At 41.0% G+C, this 15,298-nt stretch overlaps 1 protein-coding gene across 1 annotated transcript in view; it reads left to right on the top strand.

Annotated features, from left to right (window-relative positions):
* LOC143510484 (calcium-activated potassium channel subunit alpha-1-like) overlaps positions 1-15,298 on the top strand; it is a 134,270-nt gene that overhangs the window by 53,451 nt on the left and 65,521 nt on the right. Inside the window, exons 4-14 of the mRNA XM_076999876.1 lie at positions 6,046-6,139; positions 6,966-7,077; positions 8,745-8,820; positions 10,515-10,590; positions 10,854-11,024; positions 11,550-11,641; positions 11,743-11,853; positions 13,537-13,642; positions 14,138-14,220; positions 14,360-14,429; positions 14,848-15,003. Coding sequence (XP_076855991.1) covers positions 6,046-6,139; positions 6,966-7,077; positions 8,745-8,820; positions 10,515-10,590; positions 10,854-11,024; positions 11,550-11,641; positions 11,743-11,853; positions 13,537-13,642; positions 14,138-14,220; positions 14,360-14,429; positions 14,848-15,003 — 1,147 coding nt within the window. The remainder of the gene's footprint in view (positions 1-6,045; positions 6,140-6,965; positions 7,078-8,744; positions 8,821-10,514; positions 10,591-10,853; positions 11,025-11,549; positions 11,642-11,742; positions 11,854-13,536; positions 13,643-14,137; positions 14,221-14,359; positions 14,430-14,847; positions 15,004-15,298) is intronic.

The raw sequence follows: 15,298 nt of genomic DNA on the forward strand, positions 1-15,298 counted from the left end.
TTATGTTCAAAAGTATCCACAATCCGCATAAAAACGAACAAAATAATCCATGGCTGCTTCAGTTTCGCCGAACAGTGTGTTCTGGGGAGCTTAGCTTAGGTTAGCAAAGGGTTAGCTTATGTTGCTATGCTAGCGGCCGAAATTGGAAATGAAGCGCCAGTTTCCGAGGGCTCAATTTAAAAATATACTTGACCAATCATGTCATATGAGGGCTGGCTAGCTTCGGAAGGATGTACACTATTGGTTAGAACAGCTTTCAATCACTTCTGAGGCGCCAGCTTGTCTCTGTGGGCTTATTGGTTCACCCTCCCCCCCTCCCCTTCGCACCTCGCCGTGGGAGAGGTTGTAAAACCTGTCACTCAAAGTCACTACCCCACTTTAGACCAATAAAAACCACTCAAATCAAAGCAGAACCGCTGCAGCTTTGTAATGAGGGGTCAAATCAGCGTTAAGAATGCTTCTGTGACGCTTAGGGGGCAGATTTGTCGGAGTGTCTCATTCAGGAAGCGGATTTTGGAAAATTTTGCAGTGAGGTGAGCAAGCTTTTTAAGGTACTTAACCACAACGGATCTACGCTGTTAAGGTCTTAAATTAAAGCCTTATTAGTAAACGATTTTTAGGTGACAAAACATTAAGACATTTCACAACATAAATATGTTTTGTAAACGGATATGTCGGGAGACCCCCCCGCGGGGTGCACTTTTGTGGTCAACTTCAAAGCCGGATATCTCGCGATCGGCTGCACGTAGACGGCTGAAACTCGGTAGGCATGTAGATGGGATAGGAAATTTTGATTTAAGCGCTTTTGTTCGGAGATTCATTAATGTTTAATATGTTTTATATCGCCGTAAAGGAGCTGGGCCCGCCGGCGGGCCCACTAGGGGGCGCTTCTCCCTCATTCTGATGCTCAGTTTGAACTGCAGTAGATTGTCTTGGCCATGTCTACATGCCTAAATGTTGCTGCCATGTGATTGGCTGATTCGACATTTGAGTTAATGAGTAGTTGGACAGTTGTACCTAATAAAGTGGCTGGTGAGTGTATGTTGGTCTTTCTGTGCACATGTACTTTTGTTATGGAGTCACACTGTAGTGTGAGTTTCTCCTCGGTCTGTACTCCACCCAGGGAGGTATAGTTTACAAAGTAATGTACACACACATTATTGCAGTTTGATTTGAATAATGCATAATAATTTAACAAAGTGCTATTACCGTTACCAAAGTGCCTTGGGTATCCTGAAAGGCGCTATATAAATTGAACATTCATTCAAGTAGTAAGAGTGATTTTTATTCCAAGGAACAGATTAATCGCTGGCGGTGATGTTCAGTGGGGAAAATGTTCCTTGACATTCTTCTTTTGTGTGTGTTAGCAGTTTTGAGGAGCACTTAGCTGACATTTGTTTTATTTTTTATAGATAATCCAGATGAGTACTCCTATTGCCATATAGTTTTGTGAATTGTGATGATTAGTCAGGTTTGGCCGTATTCAATGTATGTGATATGGAATCAAAATGGCAGACGACATTTTATTTTCTTTCACGTGAAAATGTTATGTTACAGAAAAGGTAGCATTTGTTTAGGTGATGTCAGAATTGTGTAGAGGGTAAATGTGAAGTGTTTTGCATTAATGCATTATAAAACGAGTATACTGAAGATATATATTATCTTGTATTATGTATTTTTATGGGTCCCTTCTTTACAGACAATGCCACAGTAATGTTGATGCTCTTTCATTTTGCCTTGATGTGAACAGACTCAATAGGCATCTCGCCACCTCTACAAAGGCAATCTGTTCAAAACCAGTTGTAAGTGTCTGGCCATGTTACTCAGTCAAGTGCTTTCAGTACACCACGTCATGGCAGTTGCCTCAGTACTCAGCTCATGCCAGTGGATTTTACTATCACTTTGATAAAGCCAGAGCCACTTCACCCTGCTTTACAGTGTTCTTCTGAGCTATGTACTAAATTTGTACTTCAGCTGACATAAAATGAATTAAGAGAAAAACATCAGGACCCATTTCAGTAAGAGGTCAGGAGAAGGAAAGTTAATGGTCAGAGGCCACCTTACTGGTGTATGAAGAGATGCTCAAATGCAATTTCTCTGGCAATTCATGTCACGTGATATCTGTGAATGGTGAAAGGTGTGCTAAATGCAGTTTTTCATCATCAGAGCCCACCTAAGAAAATGATTGTTGCAACCTCAACATTTCAAAAAACTTGTGTACATGAAGTCCCTTTGAAATACTGGAATATCTTGGATATGATACAAGATTTGGTATCTGTGGAATCAGATTGATAAATCTGAAATTGTCCATTAAAATTAACCTCTCCCATGTTTCTACAGAAGGGTATGATGCAGCATTATGTGTCTCACCCCAGCAACCTTAACGTCTGTAGCTTACTGGAGTGCTGTGTCAGGTGCTCTGCCCTTCACACATTCAAAGTCTCTGACCACACCTAAGACATTCCCCTCAGTTTATTTAGAAGAATAATAAACTAACTGCCTTCTTCATTAAAATTAGAATTCAATTTACGTAAGAAAATCAGATAATGAAAGCACATAGACTGAACCTGGTTGGTAGTAGAACAGATAGCCAGGCTGTATTATGAGCTCTTTCATGTATTTGGGTCTTTTGCATCTTCCTCTCTGAAATTACTGATCTTAGTACACCTCTGCTGTTCAGAGGAATGCACCGACTTTGTTTAGAACAGCCAGATCCATGGAGCCCGATCTCAGTACACGTCAACTGCCACTCCAATGCAGACAATGTGTTTTTTATAGCCTAAAGTGCTGGCAAGGTAAAGCTGTTGTCTGAAATGACTTTGGCTATACTCCTTAGCCCATGTTCATTTTTTATGAAGGTTGTCTTTTATGGCATGAGCTCAACACGATGTTTCTATTGGCACCAGCAGTTGATCTATTCACAAAAGACCTATCGGGCACAAGTGCAAAACCAAACACAGCAGCAAATCACCTGCACCAGACACGAGAAATTCTTTGATTGCAATGGTATTCAGACACATAATAAATCATTATTGTTCTTTTTAAATGGTTTTTATAATATATTTTTATATTTAATTTTACTTGGTGTGCTTAAAGCTATATTAGTTTGACAACTATCTAAAAATTACATTTATGTTAGTACTTGATGATTTGGTGACTTGGTGATTTGTCAGTGTTGGGCATAATCTTGCTTTGAGAGTAAATATTTTCCTCAAGGCTACTTGGATTAAACAAGCACTTGGGTATGCAAGCCTGCAGATGCAGAAGACTAAAACTTATTGACTTCAACTTTGTTGTTCAAAATTGCTCAAAACTAAATTTGTTTAGGTGAGATGGCCTGCACACAGGCCCGTTGACAGTCTTGCTGGGGCCCGGGACAAGAAAGTTTCATGTGCACCCCCCTGTTTCTGACAGTTTATACTTGACGCGTTGCGAGCCACGCGAGGGTTTGCATAATCGCAGTGGCACCGCCCGTGCGCGAGGGCCTCACACGCTGTCGATTCGCGAGGTCGTGCACCTCTCGACTTTTGTAACTTCGCGCGCGCCGCGCCTCAGCACAATGAACAAAGTTATGTTTGCAGGGTTCATACACCTTTATAAGGTGGAATTCAAGCACTTGTGCGTCACTTTAAAGATCCATTTCAATATTTTCCAGCACGTTAAACTTAATTAAGTTCAATATTTATACATATACTCGAAATGATTCAAAATAATTAGCTTTTTATCACAGTATTTAATGGATGTTTATTTTCAAAACGCCCAATCTTAACGTCTTCATGTTCTCTCGTGTTTCATCCTGGAATTACAAAAGGCTCGTATTTGTTAACATAATACAAGAGAACTGTTCAGTCAGAGAGATATTTGTTGTGAAACAAAGTAGTTACAATTTCAAGTATTTTCAAGAACTTCAGCCTAAATTCCAGCACATTTCAAACCTGGAACACAATGCAACTTTAAAATTCGTCAGTGAATTTTATCGCTCTAGACAAGAGCAACATTTTTCCCCAACTGTTGATGCCTTGATAGAGTAGCAGATCTTGGATGAGAACCATGATGATGACGGAGCTTATCGGCTTCTAGGAACTGGCCAAATTCTGTCCATAAAAGTCCATAAAACGAATTGGTGACCTCAACCCAACCTGGAAACCAGTCTGACTTACTGCTGGCTATGCAAATCAAGCTTCTTCTGCGTTTGTGCAGGGACTGCATAACCTGTAGCAGCGGGCCCAGTACCCTATACTCCTGGAGCACCCCACAGAGGAATCCCAGAGGGACACGGTCAAATGCCTTCTCCAAATCCAGAAAACACACGTGGACTGTGCAAAGTCCCATGCACCCTCTAGGACCCCTGCAAGGGTGAAAAGTTGGTCCAGTGTTCCATGACCAGGACGGAACCCGCATTGCTCCTCTTCCAACCGAGATTCGACAGGACTCTTTTCTCCAGTAACCCTGTGTAGACCTTACCAGGGAGGCTGAGGAGTAGGATCCCCTATGCCTCTGCGACTATGCGACTATACGATGCGCTCCGCTTGGCCCTCCTGTACCCATCTGCTGCCTCTAGAGTCCCACAAGCCAACCAGGCCTGATAGGACTCTTTCTTCAGCATGAGGGCCTCTCTTAGCCGAGGCGTCCACCATCGGGTTTGGGGATTCCCACCATGACAGGCACAGACAACCATACGGCCAAAGCTCCTTTCTGCGGCATCAACAATGGAGGCACGGAACAAGGCCCACTTGGACTCAATGTCTCCGGCCTCCCAAAGCTCTGCTGGATATTGGAGTTAAAGATCTTTCTGACAGGTTCCTCTGCCAGACGTTCCCTGCAAACTCTCAAAATACGTTTGGATCTGCCAGGTCTGTCCGGCATCCTTGCCCGTCATTTGATCCAACTCACCACCAGCTAGTGATTGTTTGACAGCTCAGCTCCTCTCTTTACCCAAGTGTCCACGACTACAAAGTCAATCATCCAACTGTGACCTAGGGTGTTCTGGTGCCATGTGCACATATGGACACCATTGTGCTCAAACATGGTGTTTGTTATGGACAGACTGTGATGAGCACAGAAGTCCAGTAACAGAACACCACTTGGGTTCAGATCAAAGAGGCAGTTCCTCAGGCCCTTCAAAGTCCTACTGTCATTGCCTACGTGAGCATTGAAGTCTCCCAGCAGAACAATGGAACCTTCCAGTTCCATACTCGGATACGGAGGCCGAGTACTCCGAACTGCTATTTGGTGCAACACATGGGCAACTCTAGAAAGGGATCAAGTCCAGCCTCTCTTGACAGGATTGGTTCCAGACCCAAACTGCATTGAGATGAGCCCAACTATATATAGTTGGTATCTCTCAGCCTTGTGCACCAGCTCAGACTCCTTTCCAACCAGAGAGGTTATGTTTCATGTCCCAAGAACCAGCTTCAGGAACCAAGGATCTGAATGCCAAGGCCTCTGCCTTCAGCCACCACCCCATTCCGCAGTGCACCAGACCCCTAGTACTACCTCTCTCACAGGTAGTGGGCCCATGGGAGAGGGGACCCATGTCCCTCTTTGTGGCTGTCCCCGGCCCCATGGGTAAAGACCTGGCCACCAGACACTCACAAAGGAGCCCGTCTCCCATGCTTGAGTCCAGGTTGAGGCCCTGGTAACCCTGATCCGGGCAAAGGTATTTGGGTCCTGCTGTTCACAAATTCCATAGAGGTTTTTTATGGATCACTATTTGTCTGGCCCATCACCTAGGGACAACTTTGCCTTGGGATATCCGCCTGGGGCTATTGCACCCGACAACCTAGCTCCTAGGATCATGTAGACATGCAAACCCCTCCAGCATGATAAGGTGGTGATCCATGGAGGAGGCACCAACATAAGATGTTTTAAAATCAAAATGAAAACATTCCTATTTGGCCAGGCTTTTGGCACAGGATAAATATTGTTTCAGTTCCTGTAGTATTGCACCTCAACTGTTATTAATTCTTTTTATCTTATGCTTTTTAATCTTATTTCAGTCGTTTTTCTAATCTCTGTTCTTATAACGCATTCCTGTTTTAACAGTCCTATAGAGTCCTGCCCAGACTTCCGCACTGACTTCACATTGCAAGTCGACATGGTGCTCAACATCTTCTTCCTGCTGTACTTCGGTCTTCGTGTAAGGAGCAATCACATGAATGAATGAATGAACGAGTCTCTCTCTCTCTCTCTCTCTCACACACACACACACACACACACACAAAACATAAAAAATCAGTAAAATATCCTGTGAGATTCATCCGACTTCATATATGTTAGATACAAAAGAACAGATTTATATGATTTTAGATTATATAGTCCTTTTTCAATATTTTTAATTTTTACCCTTTCACATACAATTTTGTATTTGACACATACACCATATAAATATGTTTTTAATATCAAGAATCATGTTAGATTGAGAAGCTGTTATAAGTTAAATGTTGTTACCAGTTCTTTGCATTGTTTAATTATAAATTATTTATATGGCATAGGCTTTCATGTAGGGTGTATTACAGACCTGTTGCAGGGAGAAGACAATTTTCAAAACCAAAAACAAAGTGTGCAAATCCACACAATACAAATGGAACTATATGCATGATCCAAGTAATATATGTAAAGATTGTAGTTAGGTGCTCAAAGTCTCCATTGAAATAAGATGTTTAAACAGTTTTGCAAGAAAAATGCTTCTGGATTAGGAGTAGGATTAAGTCTAAATGAGTTTCCTCATTTAATTGCTGCCATAGCATCATCTGGCAATGTAAACAGACAAGTCATTAATACAGTGTCCAGTAGTATTAAAATGCCTTGACACTGGAAATGATAAATCCTTAATCCCAATGTGTTCCACAAACCAATAAGCAAACCTTCTCTTGGTTTCTCCACTAAAGCTGTTTACATCTCTTGCAAGTAATGCACAAAACTGAAAGTACTTTCTCTTTCTTTTTCAATCTCTCCCTGTTCAGTTCATAGCAGCTAATGATAAACTGTGGTTCTGGCTGGATTTGAATTCAATTGTGGACTTCTTCACTGTGCCACCAGTATTTGTGTCTGCATACCTGAACAGGAGTTGGCTGGGTAAGTGCATCTTATCACTGGCCAAGTGTCAGAATTGTTAGCCACATAAACTTACATTCTTTACAAAATGCAGAACTTGGGTGGGTTTCCCGAAACGTTCGTAGCGCTAAGTACTTCGTAACCTCGTATGAAACGTATGGGGTTAAGAAGTACTTAGCGCTAAGAACGTTTCGGGAAACTCACCCCTGTTTATCATAACTTTTCCTGGCTCAGCATTCTTGCTCTTAGTAGTACATATTAAATATACAAGTTGAATATATGATTTTGTCTGTATTTTGTGTAATTTGTGTGTTAACGGGCCACCCAATAGAGGATGGGTTCCCTTTTGAGTCTTGGTTCTCCCGAGGTTTCTTCCTATTCCCCACCATCATAGGGAGTTTTTCCTCGCCACTGTCGCCTTTGGCTTGCTCATTAGGGTTCTGGACCCATAGTATTGTTAAACCTGTAAATCCTGTAAAGCGCTTTGTGACAACATGTTGTGAAAAGCGCTATACAAATAAACTTTGATTTGATTTGATTTGAATATTTAAGTGCCATTCAGTGGATTTCAGTATTTAGGAAAAGCTAGCCTGAATCACCACCTAGTGTCTGTTCTAGTTAAGGCACATAAAATAAAGATTTTTGACTGCATGGCTTCGTCTTAGGATGGCCTAGCACATAGATTTATCATCTAAATGCCAAAATCTAATCTGAAATGTGTATGTGTGTGCGTGTGTGTAATTAAATTTAACTCGCTTGCAGACCGTGTGTGTGTGTGTGTGTGTGTGTGTGTGTGTGTGTGTGTGTGCGTGTGTATACACACACACACACACACACACACACACACACACACACACACACACACACACACATGCGTATGTACTCACCGGACACTTTATCACTATATTAGGTACACCTGTCCACCTGCTCATTAATGCAAGGGTTGAATCAGCCAATCACATGGCAGCAACTCAATGCATTTACGCATGTAGGCATGGCCAAGACGATCTGCTGCAGTTCAAACTGAGCATCAGAATGGGGAAGAAAGGTGATTTAAGCGACTTTGAACGTGGCATGTTTGTTGGTGCCAGACGGGCTGGTGTGAGTATTTCAGAAACTGCTGATCTATTCGGATTTTCACACCATCCAACTCGAGGGTTTACAATGAATGGTCCAAAAAAGAGAAAATATCCAGTGAGTGGAAGAGGGGCACAAATACCTTGTTGATGCCAGATGTCAGAGGAGATTGGCCAGACTGGTTTGAGCTGACAGAACGGCAACAGTAACTCAAATAACCAGTCGTTACAAACAAGGCACGTAGAAAAGCATCTCTGAACACACAACACGTCAAACCTTGAGGTGGATGGGCTACAGCAACAGAAGACCACACCGGGTACCACTCCAATCGGCTAAGAGTAGGAAACTGAGGCTACAGTTCGCACAGGTTCACTAAATTTGACAATTGAAAATTGGAAAAACGTTGCCTGGTCTGATGAGTCTCGATTTCTCTTATAGATACTTACTTTCTGTTGTGTAAGTGGTTTTGTTGATGTCCCGTATCTTCAGTGAGAGTAGAACGTCAAGGCTTTTAAACTTGTGCACTAAATTTGTGTGATACATAATCCAAGTGTGCTATGCTACTTGATGACTAAGTTTGTTCTTCCTGCTTTTTATTTTTTTCCATGCAGGGTTGCGTTTTTTAAAGGCCTTAAGATTGATAAAGATGTCAGAAATCTTACAGTTTTTAAATATTATACATACTAGGTAAGGTATTTTGCTTTTCTGTGCATGTGATAGATAGTTATATATATCAGGGGTGGCCAACCCGTCAGAGACCAAGAGCCACTATTTTTACTGTGGCCACATCATACACATGGGCATGCTTGAACATCACCCATCCCTTCCTCTTTTTCTCACACGCGCGCACACAGAGAGACCTCTGCTCAGAATAAATCTGTCATGGTCTGGTGGTTAGGGAACCGGTCTTGTGATTCCCAGGCCTGAGGCCATGACTGAGGTGCCCTTGAGCAAGGCACCTAAACCCAACCCCGGGTGCCGGGCTAGGGCTGCCTCTGCCCACTCTGTTAAAAACATCCTCTGTCCTCTTCATATTTTTGTTTTGTTGTGCATTTTTTCCCTGCCATTTTGAGAGCAAACTTGACACAAATTGTTTATTGAAATCATCTTATCCTGACTGGGAAGCTTGGCGATGTTTTCATCTCACGCACATGCGCTTTTGACAAAAATACTGGGGTGAACTCAAGCTAAGTGAACAGCACAAAAAAAAAAAGCATAAACACAAACTTCGATATAAACATAAGGCATGATATTCTTCAGGACTTTGGCACGGTTGGAGGAGGTGGGCCACAGCATGGCGTGGTTGCTCATGCATGCGTGCACACACACTACGAGCTCTGTTATGTACGCACCTGTTGTTTTCTATGTAAAAAGTGGATAAACTCTGTCATCAACACTCGTTACAACTGCACTGACCTGCGCTCACTTTTAGGAAGAAGAGAACAGACAGCAGCAGTAGTTTTGAAGCCTCCCTCAGTCACCTGCGGTGCCTTTGCTGCACCTCATATGTGGTTTATTCCAAAACGTGTGACAGAAGACCGTGTCTCACCAAGGAGACTCAAAGCAGAGTCACTTCATGCCGCTAGTCTCCTGTTTTCCACTACGCTGGTTTTAAAAGTATTAGCGGCTCGCTAGGCTTGTAAACAAACTGCGCACCACGAAGATGTAGCAGTTTGTCGCTCTCAGAATTGATGACGTAACCGTGCCATGGCACAGATCGTTTGTGCAGGTGAGAGCACGGGCCGGCTGAGGAGCCGCATGAAACCAGGCAAAGAGCCGCAAGCGGCGCCTCACGAGCCGCAGGTTGGCCACTCCTGATTTATAGTATTTATACATTGTTTGTGTGTGTGTGTGTGTGTGTGTGTGTGTGTATGTATGTATGTATTAATCTCCTTGGGGACTTCTCAACCTTTTACACAACGTTTTATCTCAATCTTTTCTCTGTGTGATATAACAGAATAATATTTTGTGACCATTCACTAATCCAGGGGCGCAGATGGCACTGGGGGCAGGGGGGACATGTCCCCTCCAGATTTATATTGACCCCATCCGAAATCTAGCATCTACAATATATATATTTTGCTCAGGCTTCCTGGATTGTGTTGATTCCACCAATTTGACCTGGATTGCTAATTAGAAAATCTGGCAAGCTTGAGCAAAATCCTGGTGAGGACTTTTAATCTTTAATCACCTGGAATTGACAGCACTAATATATATATATATATATATATATATATATATATATATATATATATATATATATATATATATATATATATATATATACACACATTTTTATTTTTTGTACAGCTTGGTCCCCCTCACTTCAGAATTTCCATCTGCGTCCATGGACTAATCCAGCTGCATTTTGTTTCCTGCAGCAATTCCATAAAGTTGGTGAACTTGTGTTCAATCTTCATAAGTACATGGCTAACTGGAGCAGGATTCATACATTTGGTAAGTTCATAATCCAAACATGTTAGTTAAGAGAAAACAGTGCAGCATTTGTCACCTATTCAAAATTTTTCAGTGAGAAACTCAAATATAAAATGCATTCAAACATGGTGGTATGTAACCTATTGTTTTTTACATTATAAAACAAACATGTAAATGTAGGTGATATTGAAATAATATATACATAATTGTACAAACTAATAATACATAATTGTCAAACTTTTGACAAGTTTTTACATAAATAAAGTGTTTATTTTATGTTCCAGGTGGAAAACTCAGGCGATCCTTGGGAAAACTTTGAAAATTCTCAGCCACTTAGCTACTGGGAATGTGTTTATCTGCTCATGGTAACCATGTCCACGGTGGGATATGGTGATCTGTTTGCTCAAACGGACCTTGGACGCATTTTCATGGTGTTTTTCATCCTTGGTGGTTTGGTAAAACAACAGATCCCATAATTATTTTGTCCGTCTTGCTTTTAAGTCCAGTGGTCACAGTAATTGCATACTCAGCAAATGTGTTGTTGAGTGGGATTCAGATTCTGATTCCAGCACTAATCTAAGATCCATCTGCACAGTGCATATCTCTTGAGACTTTTGTCTACGTTCCCACCACCAATGTTATTTACATTGTGTTATGGTTCTTAGAAACAACTCCTTCAAACAAAATATTGTTGTAGATATTGCAGATTTGCTTTTTACTTTTTGCAGTTGTACATATCCCACCCCCAATGTTTACTTTCAGAATCCTTCTGAAACTCCTTTTATCTGTTTTTTAGTCTCTTCCTGTCTCCTGTTCTCTCCTTTTCCAATATTTGCCCTCTACAGGCCTGAAATAATTCATAGTGAACTGGTTCCTATAGTGCAGTGAATGGGAGAAAGTAAGTACTGTGTGTGTCTGTTCCGCCTCGACTGCTACAGACCCCGCCTGCATGCCTGTGTCTCTGTGTCTTGTGCATGTAGGCCATGTTTGCTCGCTACGTACCAGAAATCGCTGCTCTCATCCTAAATCAGCCGAAATATGGAGGGACTTATACCTTGAGTTCAAAAAGAAAGTAAGTAAGATCAGTAAAATCTGCTATTTTTTATGTGTTTCCTGAGAAGCAGAGTGAAATTCCATTGCAGCATGTTCACATGGCATGTTTGTGTTTTCCAGGCATATTGTGGTGTGTGGTCACATTACTCTGGACAGTGTTTCCAACTTCCTGAAAGACTTCCTACACGAGGACAGGGATGATGTTAATGTGGAAATAGTTTTTCTGCATAAGTAAGTACTGTGTACAACTATTTAAAAAAATCACTGGAACTTGGAACAACTTCCTTTGCTGTTACAGTTGTTATATATATTGTAAATTGTAAGAGTTGTACTAAACCTTTGTAGCATAAAACCAGTGCATGCCTAAAGAAAAACCCACATTGGTAGCAAAAATAAGTTGAATTGACAAAAATAATAATAAGTAAACATTCTATAAAAATGAACAAATAAATTCGACATTGATTTTGAACCATGCTTCAACAAAATTATTTTAAAAAGTAAAGTCATTAAACAGGCCTGGACTTAAATGATGGTACCTCTGAAAGTAATGTCCCTACATACTAAATCAAGGTGTGTCCACTAATTAGCATCACGGGTATCTACAATCTAGTAATCAGTCAGTGGGCATACATGTAAGGCTACAGTTAGTCACTGTGCTGTTTGGTGACATGGTGTGTACCACACTCAACATGGACCAGAGAAAGCAAAGGAACGAGTTGTCTCAGGAGATTATAAAGAAAATTATAGACAAGCATGTTAAATGTAAATGTTATAAGACCATCTCCAAGCAGCTTGATGTTCCTGTGACTACAGTTGCACATATTATTCAGAAATGTAAGATACATGGAACTGTAGCCAAGTGTGGCCATTTCCTCCATGTGGCCACAGGAGGAAAATTGATGACAAATCTAAGAGAGGCATAATATGAATGGTAACAAGAGCCGAGAAAAACTTCTGAAGAGATTAATGTCAGACATCCTGCTACTTCCACAACTCGCCACCAGAGGACCCAGTCTCTGGAATTCTAGTCACTCCTTTCCTGAGAGTCTTCCAGTCTCCTCATCAACACTTACCTATTTAACCAAACTATTTTTGCATAACCTTGCAACTCTTAAAGTTGCATACCAAGTGTTGTTCTCTGACTTCTCATTTTGCCCTTTAGTGTAGCTACCATCTTTGCCTGTTTTGGATATATCGATTTTTGCTAGCCCTTACCTGTACCGTTGCCTTGTTTAATCAGCACTACTCTGGTTCCTGTTTCTGTCTACAATGCAGCTTTTGTCTCTTCCCTCTCTGTTAGTATCATTTAAATGCAGGTTTTTTATCTCCAAATAGATCCTCATTTAGCCTCTGTGTGCTCAGTGATTCAATTAAAGGATAACCATTGTGTGTAGAGAGAGCTTTCATTACATACTTCATATGATAGTAGGTATTTCAAGAGAATATAGCAGCTTACACACTTCATCTGATATTCACAGCATGGTTTGATCAAGTTCAAAGTAAATATTTGCTATAGATGACATAACTAGGCTAATAATCACTGTCCATAATCAATGCCTGTTTCATGAGTTTATTTGTTTTATAATTCTGTTGAAGCATAGTTCAAAAGCAATGTCTGACTTTATTGGGTAATTTTCATAGCGTTTTTATTTAATATAGATATTCAAGTTATTTCAGTGACCATTGTGGGTTTTTCTTTCATTAATCGAGGGGTACCAACAATTTGTGTGAAAGAACACCAGCCAGCAGAGATTTTTGATATGTTCCCACAGAGACTAGAAGAGGAAAATAGTCTTTGTTATTTGCTGTGACCACTGTGATTAGACTACATTACTGTAATAACACACATCTGTATTGCTTTGTCACCATTCACCATGTTCTTGTACACCATTCATACTATTTTGTGTATTACAGTGTTGAACCTAGTCTTGAGCTGGAAGCCTTATTCAAACGCCACTTCACTAAGGTGGTATTCTTCCAGGGATCCATCTTAAACCCGTACGATCTCGCTCGAGTCAAGGTACAGAAGTAACTATTTCTTAAAGAATTGGTTTTACTGTTGTTCAAGTGTTAGAAATTGGAAGTGTTAAGATTCCCCAGAAAATATGATTAGTTGTATGATTTAAGGTTCATTTATGCAAGGGAAATCCTATAATCTTAAGCTTTTAAAAGAAAGAAACAAATTCACCCGCTCTTTTCCAAGTCTATTAATAAATCTGTACATTTGAATGACAAAACAGCCAGTTTGTCCATCATGTCATGTTTATAAAGCCAGATTCAGATTCATTGAACATTCAGATAAGCCCATCACTTGCTGTAGATTTGCTCAAAGCTTTTGTGTAATAAGGCTCTACGCAGTAAGATTTTGCCATTAAGACACCGGACATGGTAGGGGAAATGGCAACTCATTCAACTCGTCCAATAAGAACACACAGTTATGGGTATTTGGCCATAGGCATATTGTGCTGCAGCTGGCCCTAAAACACTGAAAGCAGTTTGTTGTGTACTCTTGTAGATTGAACTAGCAGATGCCTGTATGATTATAGCTAATAAATACTCTTCAGACCCTGATGCAGAGGATGCATCCAATATCATGAGGTAAGAGATGCTTATCAATTATAAACAATGTAGATTTGAGTTGGTGTTTAAATGTGTATTAACAGAACAAGATCCACAAAGATTTTGGACAACTTCTTGTGTGCCATTTACTACTGAGTTTCAATGTGTATTCCTCTAGAGTGATATCCATCAAGAACTACCATTCAAAAACACGTGTGATCACTCAGATGCTACAGTATCACAATAAGGTGAGGATGTCACATCATCAGGGCATCCACACTGACGATTGTGAGACTTGGACAGTCCCAAGAATCTCTTAACCTATTAGACAGACAGCACTGAACACTAGCATATTGATGCATATACCTGTGTAGAAGGGCTAGTTCTCTGGGTTTAATATAATTTCACTTATCAGTATAAATTTGTCTCTGTGTTGTCTAATATCAGGCTTAATTTGTACCTAGAAAATTACAGTTTATAGCTCATCTGTTTGCCAGGCAATTTGTTCTTGTGAGCTTCTCGCCACTAGCAATGCTATGGAAAGCAGTTCTCTGGGAACAAAAAACACTGAAAGCTGCAACTCATGCTAGAAACTTGTGCCTAATGCATATGATGTGTGTGTGACTGCATGTGTATTGCCGGTGCTAAGTGCATCTCTGGTCCCAGGCTCACCTGCTGAACATCCCCAGCTGGAACTGGAGAGAGGGTGACGATGCAATCTGCCTGGCTGAGCTGAAGCTAGGATTCATTGCCCAGAGCTGCCTGGCCCAGGGTCTCTCTACCATGCTAGCCAACCTCTTCTCCATGAGATCTTCCATTCAGGTATCTTCTCCAGAGGTCTGGCAAAATGTTGCATATTGGGAGTGGTTTTATGCTGAGAAGTGTTGTATCCTGAATTGGGTTTGTGGACATTCCCAAAGTCTAGATCAGGACCTGTTACAGTAAATGAGGAATAAGCAGTCTCTATGCATGTAGGTTCTTCACATAGTTACAGGGCCCCAGACAAAAAAATGTATCAAGGAGCCAGTGACTCCTAAAAGGAAAAAAAAAATCATGTGCCAGTAACGTATTCTAGGCACCATAATATTCAAACTAATAAGCATTGCAACATTCACCA

The sequence above is a fragment of the Brachyhypopomus gauderio genome, chromosome 3 (assembly GCF_052324685.1).
Source record: "Brachyhypopomus gauderio isolate BG-103 chromosome 3, BGAUD_0.2, whole genome shotgun sequence".
Lineage (NCBI taxonomy): Eukaryota > Metazoa > Chordata > Actinopteri > Gymnotiformes > Hypopomidae > Brachyhypopomus > Brachyhypopomus gauderio.